Here is a 25,693-nt window from a genome sequence, read left to right as displayed (position 1 = left end):
TCTAACATTTTATTTCCCACTTTAAAAAAAAGCAAAGCCTTCTTCACATTGGACCACAGAATTCTACATGAATTCCCTGCCACGAGGCATATTTGATATTAGGTCCAGGGCTGCAAAGTGAAAAGAGACAAATTTCTGGTGTGCTTGGAGTCTGTGATTGCCTGACTCCTCCCTCCCCTCCTCTCCACCACGCTGGCAACCGCGCCGAAGCGCACATCCCCCAGATGAGTCTGCTCATCTTTGCCAGCTCAGTTCTTCCCATCCTAAGCGTCTCTGTGCCCATACCACTTAAGCACTTTATGAAATGTCAAAAGCCTTTCCTGGTAGTTATGGCGTCCACAAATATGTCCACAAATTTGTGACAATCCCTTCAGAGGGTAGAGCTAGTTCCTCTCCCCTAGAGTGTGAACAGACTTAATGATTTGCTTCAAATGAATAGAATACTGAAGCGGCAAAGCTGTGTGACTTCAACACTATGTCATAAAGGGCATTGTGACTCCCTCCTTGCTTTCTTGAGCCAGAACCACCCAGCTAAGCTGCTCCTGGATTGTTTTCAGCTGCTAAATTTTGGATATAATTTTTTACACAGGAATAGATAACTAATACAGTAAAATTTCCAATAGAGCTCTTATTTATTTTGGAGTTGTTTTAAACATTTTACTAAAATACCTGTTTTCATCTAAATAACTCCCGAGAGAGAGAGAGAGAAAGAAGCAGTTTTAAAGTAATAATAATTCTCATTATTTTTATGAATACTTGTTTACCTGCTCCTAATACCCAAAAAGTTAGATGTTATAAGTGTTCAGTTGAATTAAATCCCATCTTCCTTTTTAGCTTCTGATTTTGACAAAGACAAATGATTTCTCTCACATAGTAAAGTTCCAGAAATAATCAGGCTTCAAATTTAAAGGTGTCTTCTAAAGTAGGGGGTGGGGAAGTGGCTAGATTTTCTCTGGAGGTATTTTTTGCTCATTTAACAGAAATGAACAATAAGTATACATTTTCATATTGTATGCTAAAATATGAAAAATAATTTTAAGTTTAAACAGAGATAATTGCAGGAGGAACAATCCTGTCATAGCCAGGATGAAAAGAAACTCTTTTCATCAGCATTTAAAACTTGTAAACCATGGATTTTTAAAAGAGAATAATACTCTTTTGCCACTTTGTTTGTAGACTGTCCATATAATTTTCACACATATGATAATATGTTTCTCTTAGACTCTTTCCATCTTTGTGTGCCCAATACCTAGACATGTCAGGAACATAATCAATGTCTATTGAATGAATGAATGAATGATGAATGAATAAAGTTAGCTTAGAGGAAATCTGAAAGTTATACTCTCCTACACGATTAAAAAGGTATGACTAACATATGATATGATTAATGTTTTACCTTAAAAATCTGCATATAGTATATACTATGGGTCTGATACTATCCTAAATGCTTTATGTAAATTGAGACACAGCATCGTCATAATAACCCTATTACTGTCATCCCCATTTTCTAGATGAAAAATCAAAGCTGAGAGAGCTTCTATAACCTGCTCCCAACCCTGCAGGTAATGAAGGGGTGAAGGAGGGATTTGAGTGTTTGTCCCAGCTTCAGAGTCCGTCCCTGCCCTGCCAAGGCAGCTCCCTAACTGATCTCACACTGGCTCCCACCAGCCAGCTCTTGAGTCCAGGGACGGTGGAAACGCAGGACGAGAGAATGGTGTCTACTTTGTGGCATTTTGGGGAATTGTGTTTATTCATGAGTTTCTCTCACTAGACCACCAATTTAACACTCTGCCAACTGTCCAATTATTCATGTTCACATGGAGCTAAGTGGGATCTCCTCCAGCTGCACACCTTTTTTTCCCTCAACATAATTAATGAAGCTCATCAAAACCCTAGAAAACAAGCCCAGAGCACCAGCCACTCTTATTGACATGTTAATAGGGGGTCAGGTGCTCCCGACCCACCGCAGGATGTTTATATGGCCCCGAGGCTGCTCACAAACGTTCTGTGTTGATGATGGGGTTGGATGAATAAGGGCCATGCTCCTGTTGAGATGCAGCCACGTTACACACAAGTGGCTGTGGAAGTATCTGAAGGCCGTGGGCCACACAGAGCAGGTAAATTCTAACGACAGGGGCCCAGAGCCTGCTGTGTGCAGCTCCTGATCAGGTGCCAGGCAATGGGAAATACTAGTCTATTCTGTCCAGTTTAGGGTTATATACCTGTTAAGAGGTGACATAAAGAGGGGCGGGTATAGCCCAGTGGTAGAGTGTGTGCTTAGCAAGCACAAGGTCCGGGGTTCAATCCCCAGTACCTCCATTAAAATAAGTAAGTAAATAAATGTAATTACCTACCTCCTCCCCCCAAAAACAAAAATAAAGCCAAAAAATAAAAAAAAGAGGTGACATAAAGAATCAGCGGCTCTGGAACAGCACACCCACCCCGCCCCAATTGTCATCCTGCTTCACCTTTGGTCCTTCTGATCACGGAGCAGATTTTTGCTGCTGTTGTTTCAGACCTGCCCTGTCCAATATGGTGGCCACGAGCCACGTATGGTTACTGAACACCTGAAACGTGACCTGTCCCAATTGAGTTGTGCTATAAAAGTGTGAAAGACACACCTGACTTCAGAGACTTGGCATGAAAAAAACAATGTCAAACATCTCATTCATGATTTTTATATGGATTACATGTTGATATCATCTTTTCATATATTGGGCTAAATCCAAATATATTAAAATTAATTTCATCTGTTTCTTTGGGCCTTTTGTCACGTGGCCAATGGAGATTTTTCAGTTCCATGGTTTGTATTTGTGGTTGGGACGATATTTCTGTTGGCGGGGCTGCTCTAGAGTCTGGTACTTCTAAACCTGTCACTGCTCTGAGAGGCAGGACGATTTTTCTCTGGGCTTTTCTGCCACCCTAATGACAATCTTACGAAGAGGTGATACTGAAACTAGCATTATCTGCCATCACGGCTGCTCTATGATCAGATGTGAACCACCCTGCCTTCTAGGGCCTTTGGTCACCGTTTAGCCTGAGAGTTTCACACTCCAGGCCCCCCAGGACCACAGCACAGCACAGCAATGTGTGGCACACGGAACTCAGATACTCGATTCTTACAGCACTGGCCTGAGATGCTGACTCTCTGCTCTGGGCTTAGTGGCTTTTGGGGAACAAGCAGGTGTACCCAGAGCCCCAGCCTGTGCTTGTGCAGTTGGTGGATAGCACAGTGGTGTCCAGTGGAGGGTGCAAGGGGGCTGCCGTCACACCTGGGGAGCCTATTTCCTGATTCTCACCCAGGCACTAGAAGCACAGTGGTGGCCCAAGGTGAACCACTCTCTCCACCCAGAGAAGACCTTTCTCCTTGCCCTCACCACCGCCTAACTTCAGCTTGGCACCGCAAGTGTTTGTGGCCTCACAAGCCCATTAATGTCCTTTGTAGTGAACTGGCTGGAGCCCAATGCGAGAGAGAGGCTCATGTAAATTTGCAAATGTCTCAGATGCAAAAGCAATTAGGGAATGCAGGTATGTTTATACAACCCCTTCTAGGGAATCACAGTATTAATAAATACCGAGAGTTACCAGTTTGTATACCATTTGGGGTCAAAAGTGTTTAGTAAATAAACATGTAAAGGAAACCTGCATAAACTCACAAATCATACTAACTAATCATGACAAGGTATTGGAAACGTAACTACTTATGAAAGAAAGGTATTTTGGGGGGGCGGTGTTATTTATTTTGATGGAGGTACTGGGGGTTGAACCCATGACCTTGTGCATGCTAGGTGTGCACTCTACCACTCAGCCATACCCTCTCCCATGAAAGGTATTTTGATTCTTCATCCACTGGGTCAGATGCAAACCATTTGGTGTCATAAGAAAGATTAACTCCATAGAAACTTGCTCAGGAACCAAGATATAATAGAATATCTTTGTATAGGAAAATAGCTTTTTTTTTTTTCAAAGAAAAGTCCAGAGTTGCTATGACTAGTTAATGAATGATGACATACTAGTTTTAAAGCTTGGAACCCTGCTCTTCTTGTAATCCTGCATAATGACTATTTTTAGAGAGTGCTCTCTTCAAGTAATAGATAAGATGTGACCAAGTAAATCCTTACGATAGAAATATTAAGCAAAAGGAACATATGATAGTCTATTACTACTCTACTGAAAACAACTATTTTCATAATACTATGAATTTATTGCAAAGTAAATGCTTATAAATAACAAAAAGCCCAATTATAAAAAGCTTTGTGGCTCAATTAAACACAAACTTTAAAAAAATTGCTATGAGCCTGTTTCACACCTTTTGCTGAGTGTGGAACATGTACCTTAGCAAAAGAGAAATACAAATCAGAAGAACAAGATAAACAGTAACAACTGTTTGAGATGCTTTAAAGAAAATAAGTTTTGATACTTAGATGTATCTATGACATGCCCATCATCTTTCAGAAACCACCATACCACCCTGATATTTAACCTGATGATCAGAAGCATTCGATTCATTTCCCTTTCGTCTTATATATTCAATCACCAAGTTCTGTTATTCCTTTCCTCTAAATGTTGCTGTGTCTGTTTTTCCTTAAATTTGAAATGCCACATCCAGATATTCTTATCATCTCACACCTCAAATAGTAGAAAGTCCCCTAACTGTTCTCCCATGCATTTCATCTCACTACTCCCCAACATGAGCCTTCCCTCCAGCCTGGCCATAATCTTCATCAACCACTTAAAGGACAAACTCCTTAGATGTACCAGAATGCCTTTCCACCACCCTCCCCACATCTAACTCTTACTCATTCTTGGTCAACCTCAAAGAGTATCTCCCCTTGGAGGCTGCTCTCTTTCACTCCCAGCAGTCCTGACCTTTGGCTTCTCTCTGGCTTTTCTCTGCCCAGGAGCCCTGACGTAGACCTTAGTAAGGTGGCACTTCATCACTGCTGCCTTATATTGACTTAACTGTGTGCCTCCGTATCTCCCCAACTAGGCTGCACACTGCCGGACATTGTAAATGGTATTATCTTAGTATATCTTCTTAGTCTATAACTATCATTCTAAGAACTTGAGGAGTGAATATACTCAAGGAGGGTTTGCCTGGTCAGGTTTCACAATTTGATATCCTTGTGATAGACCCTTAGGCTCATAGTAGGCTTGGGGTAAAAATAAAGCCAGACCTACCCTTATATGTGTGAACACACTGGATATCCACTGGGGAGCACTGGCCGGCACTTAGGGTCCAGTGAATGACCTTGCAAGGAAGGGAATCTAAGACTCAGGAAGCAGAATGAAATTGAGCGCCTGGCCAAGGCAACAACACCTCAAAGGCCAGGAACATCTGGGAAATGTGCTTGGGTGCCACCCTTGATATAACAGTGTCAGAGCATGGAACACCAAGTTGTGATCCTACTGATGTGCCTGCCAGCAGCCTTGTAGGACCAAAAGTGGTCCTAAGTGCACTTGTGCTTCCTTTAATGTGTGCACTATCCACACCATGGCAGTCTCCCTTCCTACAGATGCCAAGGAAAGCAGCTCGTCACACACAAAGCCGTGCCCTCAGTTGGTCCTAAAACAGAAGATTGAATAACCAGCCCTCTCTTGGAGAGGCAAAGGGAAATTCCACCCTTCACCATGGTGGGAGTGGGCAGGAGGTATGGAGGATGAACTGCTTTGTCATACTAAGGGATCAACAGGAGTAATTCTGTGATTTACAAAACATAGCTAGGGTCCACAGGATTTGATCTCTTAAAAATTCACTCTAGCCTAAAGCACATTGTACCCTAATTCCTCAATCTTACTTGAAATGATATGAGACTTAGACCCTGCAGAATTTATAGTTCCACAGACAATAACCATCATATTTAAGCATAAGCAAATATTGAGCAATGAAATAAACATAGATTGCTTTAATTGCAGTTCCACAATTATCTTATGTCCTATTTCTCCATTAAAAAATGGTGGGGGTGGGTGGGTATAACTCAGTGGGAGAGTGCATGCTTAGCATACAAGCGGTCTTGGGTTCAGCCCCTAGTACCGTCATTAAAAATAAAAAATGCACCTTCTCAAGCCTCATCCCAGACCAGATTCTGTGTCTTTGGCAGTGGAATCTGATTCCTTGCATCTTGAACAATTTCCCCAGGTGATCCTTAGACCCCCAAAAGTTTCAGAACTGTTTGATGGGTTGTAAGCTCTCTCAGTAAATAAGAATATTCTCATCCCACAAAACCTTTAAAAAGTATTCTCACAGGGGGCTAATTAAAACTTCTTTCTTCCACAATACTATCATAAAATGAATTTCTTTCCTCAAACTCTTCTTTTTCTGCTATTTACTCTCATCCTCCTATTTCTAAGTCTCTGACAGAATATCAATCAGGATTTTCAAAATATGCCAGTGTGTGGATGGAAATGACTTATTATACCAATCGACTGGAACATTTCATTTATTATCCTGAGTTTTGTAGTGCTTCTGCCCACTGGTTCCCCCTCAGCTGGGAGGCCCTGGATTCAGTCAGTGATGAGTGTTCTGTCAATATTTTACCTTGCATCTGAGTTGCCAGCTTCTGTTGGCTTAGTCGGGGTCATGCAACCTAAATTGTTTTTATAGTCCTTGAAGTAAGTCAATATTTTCAAGATCCTAAAAACTATTCAGGTTATAATCATAAGATCATATTCTAAACTAGTACGATGACCATGTTGACTCTGCTGTCCTGAACACCTGTATTTGAAACGTAAATTTTATGTTGAGAGCATTTTAGCTTTTATGAAACCAGTTCTGCTAAAGCCCAAGATGTCAGAAGCAATGATGTGAAATATGCTGTAACGTATGAATTTCAATATTGGACAATATTCAATATTTGGATAGAAAGATGCTGAAAGTCACTGAAGAAGCTTCTGGTAGATTGAATACCTCCATTCATCTCGGTTTTCTCCAACTCCCCAGTACAATGACAAGAAAGGAATACAGGTGATACCAGCATTCAAGGAGGATGGAAGATGGCAATAGCCATTAAAAGGATGTCAACAAAATTTTGGAAGATGAAAATCATATAGCTAAATGGTGAATGACTGAGAAAGCTAATTCTAACCCTGCATCACAGGAAGCCAAAATTAAAGCAAGATGGTTCAAGCTAGAGAAGGCTGTAAATTCTCAGGAATCAGAAGCACTTCTGAATGCCAGGGTGGGAGGTGTGGGGTGCACTTTAAAGGAAAACTGGCCAAAGTTCTGTTTAAGGAAGAGGTGGACCAGACACAAAAGCCCAGAGGCAAAGAAAGAGTTCGGAGAGGTTAAGCCACGAGACTCCGGAATCCTGGAGCTCAGCCCCAGGGAGGGTGGGTTGAAGAGCCATAAAAAACAGGGAGATTAAGGGAAAGTCTACATAATATTTAGTGAGACACCCCTCATCATCACTACAACCACTCAGCTTCCTCTGCTCAGCTCCCAAAAGCCAGCCCCTAGATTTACAACCTTCTGCAGTGACATCGCGGAAGTCTTTTCCCAACTGGCTGTAAGGGAAAAAAAAAACCTGCAGACACTGACCCAGTGAAGTAGCTGGGTTCTAGCTCAATCTGCCTACAGAAAAGCCCCACATCTGACAAGCTCTGGCTGAGCACACAGAGCAACTGATTTGCTTCATTGGGCCCCCCTCTTTAAAAAAGTGAACATTTGAGAAAAGCTTCCAACATGAAAGAAAGAAAAAGAAAATGAGCACATGGGAAAAGGGTGCTTAGCAGAAACAGAGACAAAACAGGGAGCACAAGAAAACCTAATTTAAAAATGATAATTAATATCCTTAAACTTACAGGGGTAAATCAGAGAACAAGGAAGAGCTTGTGGAAATTTAAAATGTGATAAATAAAATAATTTTAGAGTTGGAGCATAAAGCTGAGAAAATCTCACATAACAGAACAAAAGGACAAAGACTGAACAGATAGGAAAATTAGAGAACAATCCAGGAGGTCCAATACACGATGAATAAAAGTTCCAGAAAGTTAGAAAAAGAGAAAAGGGAAGGGAGAAATGATCAAAGAAATAATCCAAGAACATATCTTAAGGACATATTTACAAAGTAAAAAAGGACAAGGTACATAGTCCCAGACACAGTAATGAAAAAGGGCTACTTTAAGGCATATCATCATGAAATGTCAGGGATAGAAGATTTGAAAAACTCTCAGAGTGAAAAAACAGGCTACGCACATAGAGAAGGGGATCCATATGTCACTGGACTTCTCAACAGTATGAGAGCCACAGGATGGTGAGGAAGTGCCTTTACAAGTCAGATGCAACATGTTTTCTTATTTTTAATGCTACATCTGGCAAACTATCACTCAGGTGTGAGGATAAAGACATTCTCAAAAATAGTATTCATAAACACAATGTCCTGTGCACCCTTTCTTAAGAAGTTCTGAGGATGTGCTCCACCGATTTAAGGGACTAAGCCAAGAAGGAGGAGGAGGGATCGAGAAAGCAGATAATGCAACATAGAAGGGGAGGGGTGTGAGATATTCCAAGAATGATGGTGAAAGGCAGTTGTGGGACCTCAGTTAAGAGGCAGACCAAGAAAAGTGCAGGATAGAAGAAGACTGGAACAAGAGGGTGTAAATCTTGGGGAGAGATACTGTATATTATTCATATATGTAAAAGAATAGAAAGAAGGAAGGAAGGAAAGAAGGAAAGAAAGAAAAAAAGAAAGAAAGAGAAAGAAACAAAGAAACAAAGAAAGAGAAAGAGAAAGGAGAGAGGGAGAGAGGCAAAGAGGAAGAGAGGGAGAAAGAAATTGAGAAAGAAAGAGAAGTAGGAGGTGGGAGGGGAGAGAGGGCAGGAGAGAAAGAGGGAGAGAGAGAAAAAAAGAAAAGAAGAAAATAGATTCTTTGATGTGTTTGATCATATTGAAAATTTTACAGGGTCAGACAGGTTGAGGATAGATTGAAGGTAGGTGCAGAGATAACACCAAATTAAATAAAGAGGCAGTTATAAATCCCAGGGAAAATAAAAAGCTATACAAGAAAGGAAATATAATCATAGTAAGCTACAACTAAATTGTGAGGCACTGTGCAAAAGTCAGTCATGTAAATATGGAATACTTCCCAAATCATAATTTGTGATACATCTAGTTATACTGAGTATGGTAAGGAAAAAGAGAGACTATGTGAAGGGGGGTGGGTTTTTTTGTGTGAGGGTAGTGGAAGTGAGCTAAATCCTTGTCTTCTAAGGTATCAAATAATTGAAGTATTGGGAAACAGCAGTTTATGGAGATAAATAAGAGAAAACAACTTAATGAATTGAAGCAGCCACCTCTGGGAGGCAGAATTAGAATGGAGGAGACGAAGCAGGGGCTGTTCTTTCTCATCATGAGCCTTAAAGTACCATCTGACTTTCTGAACTATGTCACGTATGATTTGGATAAAATAAACAATATATGTTTTACAGAAACTAAACAAAGGGGCTCCAAGTTTTTAAAGTTAAAGGAAATGTATCTTCAAAGAGATTTCCATGATGTCTGTGAATATAAGCACTCCGTTCTTTCTGTGGAGATTTTATGGCTACTGCACATGAGATCCAACAGATTTTGATAAAATAAAATTGAAAGGGGAAGACATTCTGTAAAGTATAAGCATACACAGAATCATTATGATATACGCAGCCACCCACAGAAAATACACAGATAAAGAGGAAGGTAGGAGAGTGTCTATGACTTATCTAGTCCTATGATCACAACTAAAGTAGTAAAAATTAACATCACATTTTGGAAATGTTTCACTTTCCACTCTTGCCTGTAGGAATTATTCTTGGGCTCTGGGTATCCGTGTATCCTTCCTTGACCAGCCAGTAGTCATTTGCTTTTGTTGTACTTCTTTCATAGTTGCTCCATTGTTTTTTTGTTTGTCAGACACAGTGACAGAGTTTGCCATCCCAGCGATTTCCTTGTTCCACTGGCTCAAGATAACCACCTCCTATCAAAGGATTCTTTTCAGACTTGCCTTTCCAGTTCTTCTGTTTGATCTCAATAGCAGCTCTGTGTTATTTGTGCTAACACTCTCTCCCCTGGAGCTGATAATCAACTCTAAACATATTTTGGGGCCAAACTTTGCTCAGTGTCATCAAATGACTTATGAAACATCCTTACATTTAAGACACAGTGTTAAGTACTATGCAAAAATTAGCAAAAGCAGAGAGAGAGAGAGAGAGAGAGAGAGAGAGAGAGAGAGAGATCCTGTCCTTGAGAAACAAGATCAGGAAAAGATAATAATAGACACAACCAAAGTGTGTTCTTGTCCTTTCAGTACAGAAACACATATTTTAACATATATTTTAAAAACTAGCGTGCAATAGCAATTCAGAAGGTCCAAATACATGATGAAGAGAGGTTCCAGAAAGTAGAAAATGAGAAGAGGGAAGGGAGAAATGATTATAACCCAGAGAGGATGTGAAAGCTTATAATGGTGGAAATTTCATTAATACCTTTGTTGTCACTGTTTTAGCTGATTTTCATAAAAATTAAGAGAAGACTGTAAGGAGTGAAAAGGGGACACAGAGGGAGAAAGGAAAAAAGAGTGAGTGTGGAGAGAAAGGGTTTGAACTACTTCCTAAAGCATGGATTCACAACTCATATATGTAAATGAATAGAAAGTAACGGTATCACTGCAACCCTACTGGCAAATTGGATATTAAGGATTTTTAAAACAAAGAATTAGCAAAGTGTAAACCTTTAAAAAAAAAATAGGGTAGGTATTTTCCGTCCTTAAAAAAGTTTTTTTTTTCCCCTAATGGTAGAATTAAACATACATGTATAATGGGACCTTTAAAAAATTCAGTAAAGTATAAAGAAAAAAACATAATAATAATAATTTTACCAACCAGAAATACCATTCTTAATATTTTAGCTATTCAGTATTTTCTATACTTATTTAAAAACACAATTTGGATTGTTAACACACGAACTGTTGTATGATCATATTTCACTCATATTATGAGGAGTTCCACATGATTAATCATTCATTAATAGCATGATTCTCATGTACATCATTTATTTTTCCAAAATGTTTATTTTGGTCCTAATTTTCCACTATCATAAGTAACACCATGAGCATAATCTTTCTGTCTAAATCTTTGTTCAATTCTCTAATTATAAGGAATAATATGTAAATTCTCAGAAGTGGAATTTTCAGATAAAACATTCACAATTTTGAAATAAGTTTTTTTTCTCTCTTTTTGGCTCTCTCTTTTTTGAAACTTACAGGAACAAAGTGAAGTTCTATTCATTTCTGAGAGGAATGGCATTTTCTGCAAATATCCCAAATAAGTAAACATCTGTGTAAGATAATTATCTCGAAATAAATATTCTCATGTTATTGGCTTTTGTGCTCAAGTCATTCATTAAAACTAAGTGTTGATCATGGTCCTTGTGGCCAAGAAAGAATGAAGTGAATTTTCACTAGCAACAGCAGAAAACAAATAAGAACCACACCTGTGTATAATTATATTTTCGATCTTGCCTGTAATTCATGCTCGTATTTGTAATTAACTATTCTGAGAGCTGTGTCAATACTCCTCCACAATCAGATAAAAGCAATGAAAAAATGGTGTGTTTGCAGAAAGATATTCACATGTTTATATATGTATTTTGAAGCTTGTTTCAAACAGTGGTGAGTTAATATTTCATTAAAAAGCATACTTTTGCTTGATGGTTCTTTATGAGGTTAAGAAGTGATTATTCTAATGGGGAAGATTCTGTCCATCCTGAAAGCACCTTGTGAGATGAAAAAAGAGGAGGAGCCCATGAATTTAACCCAGAAAAGCATCACTTTTGTTTCTTCATCACCTGACCGAGCCCTTTCAAAACAAGACCTCAGCAGCTCAAGGCTTCCGTTACTCATAGCCAGGCAAGCACAAGGACCCGAAATAAGCACCTTCAAAATTCATGTTCCAGCAAAGACAGGAGCTTTGTCCCAAGGTAGCGAATTTCAAAAGATATTTAGTGAGGGTGGGGAATAAGGATGGATCACACCGTGCCCACAGGTCTGCAGATTTGGAATTAATCATCCTTGGCCTGGCTTGGAGGAAGTACTTTACTGTAGCCCGTTTGAAAAACAGTGGGTGCAGAAGCACAATTTGTATTAAGATTAACAGCGGACCATTCTGACGGCCTGTGATCTCATAAACCTCTGATGGGCGTCTGGGCTACAACATCCCTGTGTATTGCCTCTGTTTCTGCCAGCTTCAGAAATTAATACTGAAATGTATAAAATGTTGCATTTTCCAATGGTATATTTATTTTTAATGAAACCAAGATAAAGTGTAAAAGTTCACATTTCAATGAGGTTTTTCTACCTGCTACTGACTGCAGCTGATGTAAAGCAAGCTACATTTTTATTTCTCCAGACAGAATTTCTTTAGAGCTGGTTGGCATGTGCAGACAAGAAACCACTGTGAGGTTTTGGGGTTGGAAGCACTGTGAAGGACAAGAATCAAGCCACAGAGTCCAGGCCTGTCTCTGCAGGCCAGCACCATCTCCAGCCCTGCAACCGGCATCAAGCTTGGGGAGGTGGGGTGGGAGTGGGGCGGGCACACCAGGACGTATGATGCAAACAGCATCTGGTGATGCAAGATCTCCCTGCATTACTTTGCTGTGTTTCTCATGCATCCCACTGTGGCTGACCAGTTAAGCACTAGTTAGAACCTGTTTGCACACGAGGGTCCCTAAAGCAGAGACTTTTCTGCAAAATCTCCAACTGCAACACATCCTGAGAGGACTGAGGCACAGAACTGTGCCCACACAATTGACAGCAACTGGCAGTGAAATGATGGCTCCTGAATTCACCCACGTCAGGTCAGGTCAGTAGAACAGGTGGCGCATTTCCCCATTTCCCCTTTTCTTACAGGCAGATAAAGTGTTAAAGGAGCTCTGGCTGTGTGGCACACTGGTCAGGGTGAGGAGGGCCAATGCTTGTCAATGAGCATTCATTCTCTACTGGTTGCCACTTATTTTCACCACGGATCCCTGACAGCCCTCCACCCCTCCACCGGGATGACATGACGAAAGACAGTAGGGAAAAAGACTATTTTGATACAGCACTAAGGGATACTCATCATTACATTCTCCTGAATCACAGCCGAATGATTTGGAGAGGTTTTACTGCACCCTCAAGCCATGAGGTTGAGACAGCTTCTAACTTCCAGTTCACCAACCAATGCTGAAACACCACGCGGTCAGACAAAAAGCTATTCTTCAACTTCACTTTGAAAATACAGAAAACTCTCCCACCTTTGAATACCAAGAATCCAAATTTTCATGATTCATAATTCAGTTAGATGGAGGCTTTTTCAGGACCTTGCAAGACTGTTGGCAGAGATCCCTAAATGCTCTGACCTTCCTACCACCCCAGCCCAGGACCAAATGACCTAGGAGAGAAGGTACAGGAGGCGCCCCGTGTTCTGTCATGTCGCCTCTACAGCCTGCCTTCCTAGAATGAGCCTTTTATGTAATTTTTGGTTTCTTTTCTGCTGCTCGGAATAAAAGGAGTTTGGTTCCTAGGCATTCAAATACAGGAAAGTCTACTGTGCCACTTTTTCTGTCTCTTAGAAAAAAAGGACAAAAAACCCCCCAAACAAACCTGGCAACTACATGAGGATGTGTAAGAAGGATTTCTGCAGGTAATTAAGCCTCGTATCGCTGAAGCCTGGAGTGCATCGTACACCGACAATCTGAAACGCACCGCGAGAACTGCTCAAGTGTGTTCCGCTTTCACACTTACCTGACCGTGGGATGGAAGTGCCGGGTAAGCCATGGGCTGGTTCATCACTCCCTTCTGCTTCATGAGAAGCATGCGTTTCTGGTCCTCACTCAGGTGGGCCCTGGGGGCCTGGAGCTGTGGGGGTGGCTGCGGCTGCGGCTGCGGCTGCGGCTGCGGCTGCTGGATGTAGGGCATCAGGGGGGTTTTGCTGGGGTTGGCCATCGGTGGTGTCATCCTCTGACTCAAGTCTGCGTTAAAATGGGTCAGAGGCTTCGTGTTGCCATAAGTCAGAATATTGTGCTGTTTGTTTAAGGAGTTTGTACCCAAGTTATTTGGCTGCTGATTGAGCATATTTATGTGGTTCTGAGGGAGGTAGTTATTCATTGTCGTCTTCTGCAGGTTGTTTGCCATTGGAGGCACTATGGGGTTTTGGTTGTTAAAGGCTTGGGGGTACATCATCGGGCTATTTGGTTTTTCCGCAGTGAAAGCTGCCCCGTATGGACTGGAGGGAGGCCCTAAGGGGGACCAACTTGACGTCTGATTTGAGTGCTGCTGCTGCTGCTGCTGCTGCTGCTGCTGCTGCTGCTGCTGCTGCTGCTTCTGCTGCATGAGTTTGGCCCTTTGCTGTTGCTGCGCCGCCATCTGCTTGAGCTGCTCTGCTGGCGACAGGTCGGAGCCAGGCCCGGCCACCGGGCCCGACCCCGAACCAGCCCCCGTCACTGCTGCCGCCGGATTAAGGAGATAACCATTTCCCGGCCGAGGGGGAGCTTGGCCTGGAGTGTGGGCTTGGTTTGGAGTTTGAGGGGACTGGACTGCACAGTTTGCCGGTGAGCTGGCGGGGTTTGGAGCTGCGGGAGTGCTGGCAACAGAAGGTAAACTGGTGGCCGTGGAGACAGTAGAAAAGGGAGGACCAGAAGAAGACGGCCTGGCCTGGGGAGACCCCATGGAGACATGTGTGAAAGGAGAGTGACATGGGTCACTCTTCACGCTGGCGCTCTCCTGGGACAGGGGGGTCTCCGTCGCTGGCTGCGAGAATTCTGGCTCCTTCTTCTCTTCAAAGTCTTCGTTGAATAGGTCCTGTATGTCATCTTCAGGAACCGTGTTGGCCAGTTCATCTATCAGTTCTTGCCACTCCTGATCATTCAGGTTAATGTCCGAGAACAGCTTGTTCTGATTTGAAAGAGATGTTTCTGATGTGTCTATGCAAGTAGGGTCATCTAGAGGTTCTTGTTTGAGGTCCTTGCTCTGCAAGATGGTGAAGCTATCCTCCAGGTCACTGCAACCATTAACAGGAAGTTTAATCTCTGGGAGCCTCCCATTCTTACTGAGATCTTCCAGAAGCCCAGGAGTGTGCGTCCCACTATTCTGCAAGGGCAAAGAAGGCTTCAGGTCAAGTTGGTGAAGAGGAGAAGCTGAAGGCAGTGGCATGTTGGGCAAGCTGTTGATGGTTTCCAGCCCCGTGGGAATGTCCTTTCGTATTCGCTTGCTAGTTGGAGAAAAACTCCCATCGCAAGCACCATTCTGCTGGTCTCCATTAAGTGGTGATCGGGCTCCTTCCAACTTCCTTTTCACAGTCTCCTGGAGCTGGAAAAGAAATGGAAAAGAGTGACTAAACTTCCAAGGCATAGTTTACTCTTTAAGCATGGTTGTGTGCATGGCTATGAACTAATTTTTAAGTGGTTTAGAACACATCAGAAAGTTACACTTCAAATTTCAAAGTTGGCTGGGCTTCAATTCAAACTCTATAGGAAAAGATTTTATCCAAAAGCAGAGCTCACATGGCTAAGAGATAGAAAGCGACTAAAGATTCGAGGGTGGAACAAAAGAAAAAAATCAGTTAAGGCAATACTTCTCTTATAGGGGAGAATCATCTATTATTATTTTTCAAATGAATACAACATGAGACGTGGACCAAAATGTGTCATATTTAAGAAAGATGTTAATATCCATCTTAAATTCTTGTCACATCTTAATTGAGAACATCAAGAAATTAAATCAACAATATTCTAAAGAACACTAAAAATCCTCTAAGAATATAGAATTTAACACATTTACTGAATAGCATAGAAATGAAGATTAATGGTTAATGGAACCTGAAACTTCCTTTTGGTTCATATTTTACTTGACCTCCCAGCACTTCGTGATACAGTAGCCTGCTCTGTTCTAAACAACTGTATGTATGTTCCTACGTGACTGAAGTATTGTACACCAGAAATTGACACAACATTGTAAACTGAATGTACTTCCATAAAAATATATTAAAATAAAATAAAAGCACACTTCCATTGGTTTCAATGATAATTGGTTTCAATAATATCCCACTTTCCTAGATTTCCTTCTTTCTCTCCATCTGCACTCGCTCTCTCTCATGTATTCCTCTTTTGTTCCCCTAAATGATGGGATTCTTCATCATTTGGTCTTCAGCATTTTTCCCCTGCCCACTCTACATGCCTGCCTAGATGATTTCATCCATTACAACAGCTTTAACTACCTTCTTGAGGCTGATGCACCCACAACAACGTGCCCAGCCCAGCCTTCCCTGCTGAGTTCCACTAACTCTGCCATTCTCTTCCCTTGATGTTTCACGGGCATCTAAAACTCAACATGTCTCAACTTTGAGCTAATTATCTTTTCACCAATTGTCCCCCTCTCAGGATCTAGCTGGTTACCCAAATTGGAAACCTGAGCTTTCTTCTTGAAATGTCTCACATCACAATCACCACATCATATGGATTCTGCATCCAGAACATTCTCTCATATGCCTGCTTATCTCCAACCTCACTGCTACTATCCTAGTCCAGGGTAATCTTGTCTCTTGCTAGATTGTTGCAACAGTCTCCTAAAAGGTCTCTGCCTTGCCTCCACTCATCCATCCATTCACTCTCTATCTATTTTAGTCATTGTTTTGCTCTCTATCAATCTATTCTCTGTACGGCCACCTCCTTCAAAAATTATATTGCCCTTCCTGAAATTGAAGATGGTACAAATAAACACAAAAATATCCTGTGCTCTTGGATTAGAAGAATTAATATTGTTAAAATGGCCATACTGCCCAAAGCAATCTATAGATTTAATGCAATCCCCATCAAAATACCCATGACATTTTTCACAGAACTAGTACAAATCCTAAAATTCACATGGAACCATAAAAGACCCAAAATTGCTAGAGCAATTTTGAAAAAAAAGAACAGAGCTGGAGGCATCACTCTCCCAGAATTTAGACTACACTACAAAGCTGCAGTATTCAAAACAGCATGGTACCGACACATAGGATCAGTGGAACAGAATAAAGAGCCCAGGAATAAACCCATTAACCCACGGTCAATTTATGACAAAGGAGGTAAGACTACACAAGGGAGAAAAGACAGTCTCTTCAACAAGTGGTGCTGGGAAAACTGGTCAGCTGCATGTAAAACATTGACATTAGAGCATTTCCTCACATTATATGCAAAAATAAACTTAAAATGGATTAAAGACCTAAATGTTAAGACCTGAAACCATAAGTCTCCTAGAAGAGAATATAGACAGAGCACTCTTTGACATAAATCATAGTAATTTTTTGTATGTGTCTCCTAGGCAAAAGAAATAAAAGCAAAAATAAACAAATGGGACCTAATTAAACTTAAAGGTTTTTGCATAGCAAAATAAACCACTGAAAAAATGAAAAGACAACCTACAAAATTAGGAGAAAACATTTGTAAATGATATGACCGACAAAGGGTTAGTATCCAAAATATGTAAACAGTGTACACAACTCAGTATCAAAAAAAACAAACAACATAATCAAAAAATGAGCAGGAGACCCGAATAGAAATTTTCCAAAGAAGACATACAAATGGCTGATAGGCACCTGAAAAGATGCACAACATCACTAATTATTATAGAAATGCAAATCAAAGCCACAATAAATATCACCTCATACTTGTCAGAATGGCTATTACCAAAAAGTCTATGAATAACAAATGTTGGAGAAGATGTGGAGAAAAGGGAACTCTTGTAGACTCTTGGTGGAACTGTAAATTGGTGGAGCCACTATGGAAAATAGTATGGAGGTTCCTCAAAGAACTAAAAATAGAACTACCATATGATCCAGCAATTCCAGTCCTGAGTATATATCCAGAAAAAATGAAAACACTAATTCAAAAAGATACCCCCCCAACCAATGTTCACAGCAGTACTATTTATAGTAGCCAAGCTATGGAAGCAACCCAAATGCCCATCAATAGATGAATGGATTAAGAAGATGTGGTATATGTACATATGTGTATATACATACACACACACACACACACACAAAATGAAATATTATTCAGCCATAAAAATGAATGAAATCTTGTCATCTGTAGCAACGTTATTGGACCTAAACAATATTATGCTTTGTGAAATAAGTCAGAGAAAGACAAATACTGTATATTATCACTTGTATGTGAAATCTAAAAAAATAATACAAATGAAATATATGCAAAACAAACTCACAGACATAGAAGACAAACTAGTGGTTACTAATGGGGAGAGGAAAGGAGGGAGGGGGAAATTAGGGGTATGGGATTAAGAGATACAAACTACAATATATAAAATAGATAAGCTATTTTATATATATAAATAGATATAGCCATTATCTTATCATAATTTTTCATGGATTATAATCTGTAAAAATACTGAATCACTATGCTGTATACCTGAAATTAATATACTATAAATCAATTATACTTCAATAATAGATATGTATTTATCTATATGTTATTACCCTTCCTGTTTATAACCATGCAATGATTTCCACTGTCTTTAGATTAAGATCCAAACTACTTCACCTGGCTCCTGTTCATCATTCTAGGCTCATTTTCATGCCTCTCTGCTGAGCATCAACTCCCCAGGCCCTGCCAAACATTTTCTATCAACTCTCCTGAAACTCCTTCAGTTTCTTAAATGTGCTAAGCTTCCTTCTGCCTCTAGGCCACTGTAATGTTGTTTTCTTTCCTTGGAACATACTCGTCTCCCTCCCTCTCCCCCTCCCCTGGTAACAGCTACTCATCCTCCAGGTTGTGTCTTAGATTTCACTTCCTTTAGGAAATCTCCTTTCATCTCACATCCTTTCCCCAAACCAACTCCATTAGGCACCTCCTCTAACCAACCTACACTGGGTTAGAAATCTTGGAGTAAGTTTTTCCAAGCAACATCAACTTCCCCATCATAGCTTCTGCCATCCTTTGGGGCAACTGCTTAAGTGTCTGTTTAGCAAGCTCTAAGGTGGCAGGGGCTATGGCTGACTTGCTTACTGTGTATCCAGGGCTGCATCCAGTGTTCAGGTTCCTAGCACTGGTTAATAGATGGTGGAAAACTGAATGATTCTATTGTCTAATTCACAGGGGCTGAAGGAGGTGAGTTTGGATCAGAGCAGGAGGCAACTCCACTGACCACAGGGAATGCCTGACTTTGAGATTCTACATTCCTGGTAATGGGATCTCTAACCCTGGAGAGTGTTGTGCCCACTTAAATGGACTCATTTTAAAAGTCCAGTTAAGAAAAGTCTTGGTAACACTATGGATCTATTAAGTCCAAACCTAATTCATCTGTCTGCCCCCTTCCTTTCTGCCAGAAAGGGCTAATTCCTAGGGCCCCAGTTGAAAGAGGTTGACATAGGGGAGGTCCTGATGAACTGCTTGCTGGATGGTGACAAAGGGAAGACAAGGTTGGGTTAGATGGAGGTTTCAGTAGCTTTATAGAGTTGAAGGCACAGGGTAGAGTGACATGGTGGGAAGAGGAGGCAGAACAGCCCCCTACTCGTGCACTCGCCTGTTCTTGGCAGATGTGCTGCGTATCACAGAGCGCGGAAGAGAGGTGCGGGCTCCCTCTGACCCTGCACTTCCGCACTCACACGCGGACCTGCTAAGGCTCCCGAAGAGCCCTACATACAGTAAGCCCAATCCGGAGATGATGTGGGGGATTTATTGCTATCCTCTCGTAAGTCGAGCATTCCATTTCAAAACTAAACAGAAAAGGTCCTTAAGTAAAGACCCAGTCTAACCCTTGTTCCTAAATCTTATATTTTAAATCACAACACCAAACATTCTGCAGTCACTTGGCAGAAGCCCCTGAATTGCTGAAAACAAGGCCCTAGCCAGGACACACTGGAATTTGACTTCAAAGAAGATACTGACTCTATCCATCCTATTAGGTAAAAACTGCTAGAAAATTACCTTATTTATTGAATAAACCAGGAAACTGTGGTTCTGATCATAGGTACGGCAGATACTTGAATGTAGCTCCAACACACAGTGGCAAGTTCAGATATCACAGCTTCAGGGTCTAAAGGAAATAATGTTTGGGACCCTTGGCACCTCCTGAAGGGATGTTAACCTTAAAAAAGTAAGCACTTGTCTTAAAAATGAACCCGATTTTATTTTAAAAAGTACAAATCCACGACTCTGTTCTAGGTCGTGAAATGGATGGGGCAGAGATGGAGAAAGACAATGCTCTATTTGTTCTTCTGGAGAACAGTGGTGGCCAAGACCATGGAGACAGACAGGTCTGACTGGGAACCCCAAGTCCCACCTCTTACCCACAGAGCAGGCCTCCATGGGTGAGGCAGTACAGAGCAGGAACCCAGACACAGGCGGACAGCCCTGGGGCTAGAAGGCCTGGGTTCAAACCCAGACCCCCCACCTAAGGGTTAATACATATAAATGCTGTCTGATGCTTAATAAGTGTTAGCTACGAGACCATCCGGTAGATAGTTATTTACATGAAGGTAGGGATTTTTCTGTTTTTTTCACTACTGGTCCCCTAGTAGCTCACAGTAGACACTCGATAAATACATGTTGAATGAATGAATCCTGGAAAATGTATTAGAACTCTCCTAAGCTTTGGTTCCTTATCTGCAAAATGGGTTAACAATATCTAGCTCATACAGTTACTGTGAGGATGAACGTAAATGAAATAGCATGGAGAGCACTTAGCTTCAGGCCTGGGATCTAGTCAGCACCGACCAAGCCTTAGCTTACTCTATTTTTAAAATGCAATGACACCAATAGTCACACTGTACCCAAGATAGATGAGTTTCTGGATCTCTAAAATACAAATAGGTAAAGTGATCATATTTCTGTTCCCTAGCCTGCAAAAGCCTAATGTTTTCCAAGCATCTTGCGTGGTTTTTTAAATATGAACAACAAAAATCATATTTGCAATTCAAGTCTGAGTCCAAGTGCTAATGCATTCGTGTCCTAGATTGTACAACAGACTGGATTGTTGAGGCTCCAAGCAAATCTACTTCCAGGCTGCGACCTGAACGGAGCTACTGACTGCTTCTTTTTCCTTGAGGGCCGAGAGTTCTCCACTGCTGGCCCTTTTAACCCCAATCTTGACGTATATTTCACATGTCAGCACTGGGAATACAAGAACGACATCATTGAAGGCACACTGAAGCCCTGTTATAGTTTCTGTTTGTGTCCAAAATAGCACAGCAATCTTAGCTTCCCTCCCGTGTCTCATCCTCCTTTGCTAGATGGCAAGGTGGTCTGACAGTCTAACTCTCTCCTATGTCCCTCCTGGGAGAGAGGAGGAGGGTGGGCGGGAAGAGGGGAGAAGGTGGAGTAACTCGCCAGCACTCTGCTCAGTGAGCAGGAGAAAGGTTGATTGCACGGGAAATGTCCTTGGGACTCTCCATCCTCCCAAGGACTCCCGTCAGGGTCTCTTCCCAAATGGCCTTATTCTAGGAAGTCCCTGGCCTTCCTGCCTCACAAAGCTGGAGCCTCTTAGTATGATTTGTGCTCTCGTGGAAGAGTCACAGGAACTGTTGACCGAGCATTAGCTTCCTTGTTCTGGTATCATTACCATCACATATAAATGTTTTCTCCCATTAAGGGACGCTGTGGGCCGGGAGATTAAGTCTGCTGCGCATACACTGCCTGTGACAATGGAGGCAGCTCTCCTGTGTCGAGGGCTCTGAAGGAAGCAATCCCTCCTGCACAGTAGCTCCAGCGTGAGTTTCTCCTCTACAGTATGGCTTGATGGCTTGTGTTTCTGTGAACTGTTGGGTGAGAGTGTGTGTGTGTGTGAGAGACAGAGACAGAGACAGAGACAGAGACAGAGAGACTGGCTGAGAGGCAGAAACAACGTGTAAGGCAAGGAGAGACACAGGGGTTTGGGAGGGGTGATATGACACCCAGACCAATAGTAATAAGAAGAGCTGTGCCTTTAGGGTAATAAAGTGCTTTCACACAGAATCATTGTTTTATCCTCTTAGCAAACCTCTGGGGCAGGTCATGTGCTGGTCTGATGGTTCTACAGAGGAAAGGGCAGTATTTTGGAGGAGGTGGAGTGGGGAGGGGTGGATGACACCCATAGCAAGGAGGAACCTGGCTAAGGTGAGTAGGTCTCTGCCGACACAGAAGGGCCCCATCCCCAATAGAGTCCAAGGGGTCCCCTGGGCCAGTGTGTCCATAATCAAGATATTTGTTCTTCCTTTAGACTTTTAGCAGTTTTAGTAAGTTAAAAATAAAAAGCTCTTATTGCCTTCTCCGTGACTTTGCATAAAATTGGGCAGGATCAGGGAGCTTGGGAATGAAGATGATGATCCTACTATTAAAATAATGAAGATTTTAGGATGGAAGATATTGGGATAACTATCAAGATTCCTGTCTCTTACTCTTACTGATTCAAAAAGGTGGGTAGGTTTTATTATAACCACCTTACAGAGAGGAAATTTAGGCGTAGTGAGATTAAGCCTCAGATTACAGAGCTGGGAGTGGGATGGGGTGGCTCAACCTGCATTCAAATTCAGACTCAGGTCTGACTGCATAGCCCACACTTTCCCCTCATGCAGACGGTGAAGCACAGTCCTGCCTTCATCAATGGCCCTGGGCTCCAATGCTCATCATGGTCACGTTCTTTCAGACTGTTTTCGGGAATCATCCTTGATTCCACCCTCTCCCCACCACCCATACTCAGTTAAACCTCAAAGGCTATCTGTTCTCATTATGAATGGATTTCATTCTCATCCTTCCAACCCAACCCAGCACCTCAGTTCAGATCAACACTTTTGTCATGATTCCCCCAGCAGCTCCTGACAAGCCTCTCTACTCCAGTCTTGACTTTTTCTTCTACCTATTCTCTGCACCATGGCTGTGGTTTTCTTGATAAAATGTGAACCCCTCCCCCTCTTCCGGAGCTATCTGCTGTCTTCAGCATCACCTAAGTCCCACACCCAAGCCCTGCACAACTTGGTCCTCATCCCTGCTTACCTCTCTGGTCTTAGCTCTCACCTCCAAACTTCTTCCCCTCCACTGGCCCTCCAACACCAATCAACTCTAAACCTTCAGCTACGCGTAATTATTTGTAGCTCTCAGGACACACTGTCTGTTCTGAGTCTTTGCATGTGTTATACTCTTACCAACTTCTTCACTTGACCAATTCTATGTGTCCATCACGATTCAGTTGAAACAGTATGTTCGATGCAGTCTCTCTTAACAGCCCCTCCCCATACCTCCTAATCTTGGAGACCCCTCTGTGTGCTCCCATGGCATCCTAACATCCTATCATAACTGTTTCCTTTTCCTTCAGGTGATTGTTCGAATGAATGAACACTAAAAAGATTTCTCAAATAACCACACTCGGTTTATGTAACAGATCCCCAAAGCAGGCACTTGAGAATGTTGGCCTGTCTAGTGTTTAAATGATAATTGAGTAAATGTACAATTTGTTCTGGTTATTTTAAAATGCTGGAAATGTCTGGTAGACTGTCCCCTCCTTAATATTTTTGAGGACTCTAAGGGTCCAGGGAGCCTATGTTGAGAACAACTCGAGAGAATTATGAAGAGAATCATGGAGAAGAAGAGTGAAACTGAAACTCAGAGACTTTATATAACACCAAGGTCACATGTTTTGTCAACCATGTGAACCCAACATGTTGGGTATTTTCATAGTTGAATTTTAAATTTCCTTACAAAGGTTTCAAGGAGTTTTCACCTGGCAAAGCACCCTCTCCAACCAAACGCACTTCCTTCACCAAACATTAGAAACACAATTACTTCTCAAGACTTGAAGACGAATTGGAATCTCAGCTTACAGATGCTGTAACTAATTTAGAAGCTCAGAGAGAATACTTTGGTCATTTTGATCTGCTCTGGTCAAACCAGAATATGATTCACTGAATCAATTTTCATGTGGTTATTTTCTTCTCATTCTACCAACAGATAATAGGCATATGAACATATGGAAAAATTTGACTTCCTTATTTAATATATTTGATGAGTGACCCTGAATACTCACGTGCTAGATATTTTAATTAGTGGAATATGAATAGTGTGCAAAACATTTTCCAGAACTGTCTTTGAGATTTAAGCACCCTTAGAATAAGGATCTCTTGAGGTTTATTTAAAGGTTCAGTTTTCTAGACCAGTGATTATCCAACTTTAAAGTGACTTGGGAAGCCGTTAAAAATGCAGATTTCTTGGTCCCACTTCCACAGTTTGATTTAGTAACTAAAGGTGGGGCCAGATTGGGACACAGGCTGATGACACAAGAAAGAAAATAAAAACCTCAGATTCCTCTGAGGTAGTTGGTCCAGTATCCCTAGTTTTCAGAAATTCTAATCTAGACTAATAATTCTTTTGGAGTTCCAACATTCTGAAGTTGTTGGTTTGATTAAAAAAATACACCCAAACTCAATGTCAATATAAAATGCTTCCAAGTTAATTGGTCATACTCTGGGACAGCTCATAAACAGGACTAAAAAAACAATGCCCTCAGTTGAGATATTTCAAAGCTCTGATGATCATGAATTCTGCAGAAGCTGTTTGCACTTCTACAAGATTTGACATGAAAATGTTTTATTGTACATTTTAGGTTTCTCTAAGTAGGGTCATAGCCTAGATCATTTTCTTCCTCCACATCATATTCTTACTTTAATTTTCATTCCTCTTGAGCTGAGGGCGTGCTGTATGCCTGTGTGTCAGGTGCAAAGGGATGGATTCATTCCCAGGAACAAAGACCACAACAGAAAGTGAGCACGTGTGACATACATTGTCAAAAGGCGAGTCTGTTTGTTTTAAGCGGGTCTACAGGAAGAGTAGAGCAACACAAAAGAAAGAGAAAGTTGATCATGACCCCTGAAATCTGCCTTGTCAGCCTTATACACTCCTAACAGTAGCTTACAGCAAAACAATTTTATTGTGTAATGAAAGTCACATGAATTTAAAAATACACACATGCACACACACATTTCCCTGAGAGCCAAGAATTTAAAACCTCTACATGTGACCATCCCAGAATACAGCTTCTCTGGACCTAGTCTGTAGGAAATTCTGGGTCTCTGGAGGGGATGTCAGTCAAAAATCTCTGTTCTGGAAGCCTCCAGGAAGAAAAGGATCACCTTAAAATGGGCCTTGCCACCTAGTAAGCATCTGAGAGGCCCAAGGGGATGCTGGATACTGCTGAGCCCCCAGCCCAAAGGAACAGGACCATTCAGAACATTTTGGGAGACGTTGAGTTTATTTTTAGAAATGACTATGATCTTTTTCCTTTTTTGCTAGAAGTCAGATTTAAAATTCTATTCCCAAGTAGTCTTCGGTGTGTATACACGAGAGTGGTGGTTCCGCTTTTCAGTATTTGGAATGTGGATACCCACCCCATTCCAGCTGTGAGCCACCAAGGGAAGGAACTCTTTAAAAGCTTTTTAAATCTTTTTTGTGTGTGGCTGAATTTTTAGGCATGCTTTTATCCTGTAGTTATGCCTAAAGTGCACCGACTAAATCCACAACAACACATTTAGAATGGATCAAAAAACACCAGGAGCCGTGGCAGTCAACACCCTGCACGTTTTGAAATGCTCAAGTCCCAAGATCTCACATCCCTGTATTTCCACACATTAATGTTCATAGAGGCTCTTGGCTTTCTCTCAATTGAATGAATAAATTCTATTCTCATCACTAGTTACAGGAATTCTGTGTACTCTTTTTTTTTAATA

At 41.5% G+C, this 25,693-nt stretch overlaps 1 protein-coding gene and 1 long non-coding RNA gene across 13 annotated transcripts in view; one reads left to right on the top strand and one right to left on the bottom strand.

The window, feature by feature from the left end:
• Positions 1-25,693, bottom strand: part of MAML3 (mastermind like transcriptional coactivator 3) — a 562,009-nt gene that overhangs the window by 139,541 nt on the left and 396,775 nt on the right. For all 12 annotated transcript variants that reach the window (XM_072937352.1, XM_072976663.1, XM_072937350.1 and 9 more), the window contains one exon: positions 13,753-15,315. In XM_072937352.1, the coding sequence (XP_072793453.1) occupies positions 13,753-15,159 (1,407 nt within the window). In that variant the 5' untranslated portion in view covers positions 15,160-15,315. The remainder of the gene's footprint in view (positions 1-13,752; positions 15,316-25,693) is intronic.
• Positions 548-20,247, top strand: LOC140685495 (uncharacterized). Its single transcript, XR_012058743.1, has 4 exons — positions 548-724; positions 1,512-1,562; positions 19,098-19,183; positions 20,166-20,247. It is a non-coding gene; the product is annotated as an uncharacterized lncRNA (long non-coding RNA).

The sequence above is a fragment of the Vicugna pacos genome, chromosome 2, assembly GCF_048564905.1.
Source record: "Vicugna pacos chromosome 2, VicPac4, whole genome shotgun sequence".
NCBI classification, from domain to species: domain Eukaryota; kingdom Metazoa; phylum Chordata; class Mammalia; order Artiodactyla; family Camelidae; genus Vicugna; species Vicugna pacos.
Note: the sequence above shows the minus strand (reverse complement) of the source record. Positions and strands in the feature narration are given on the sequence as shown.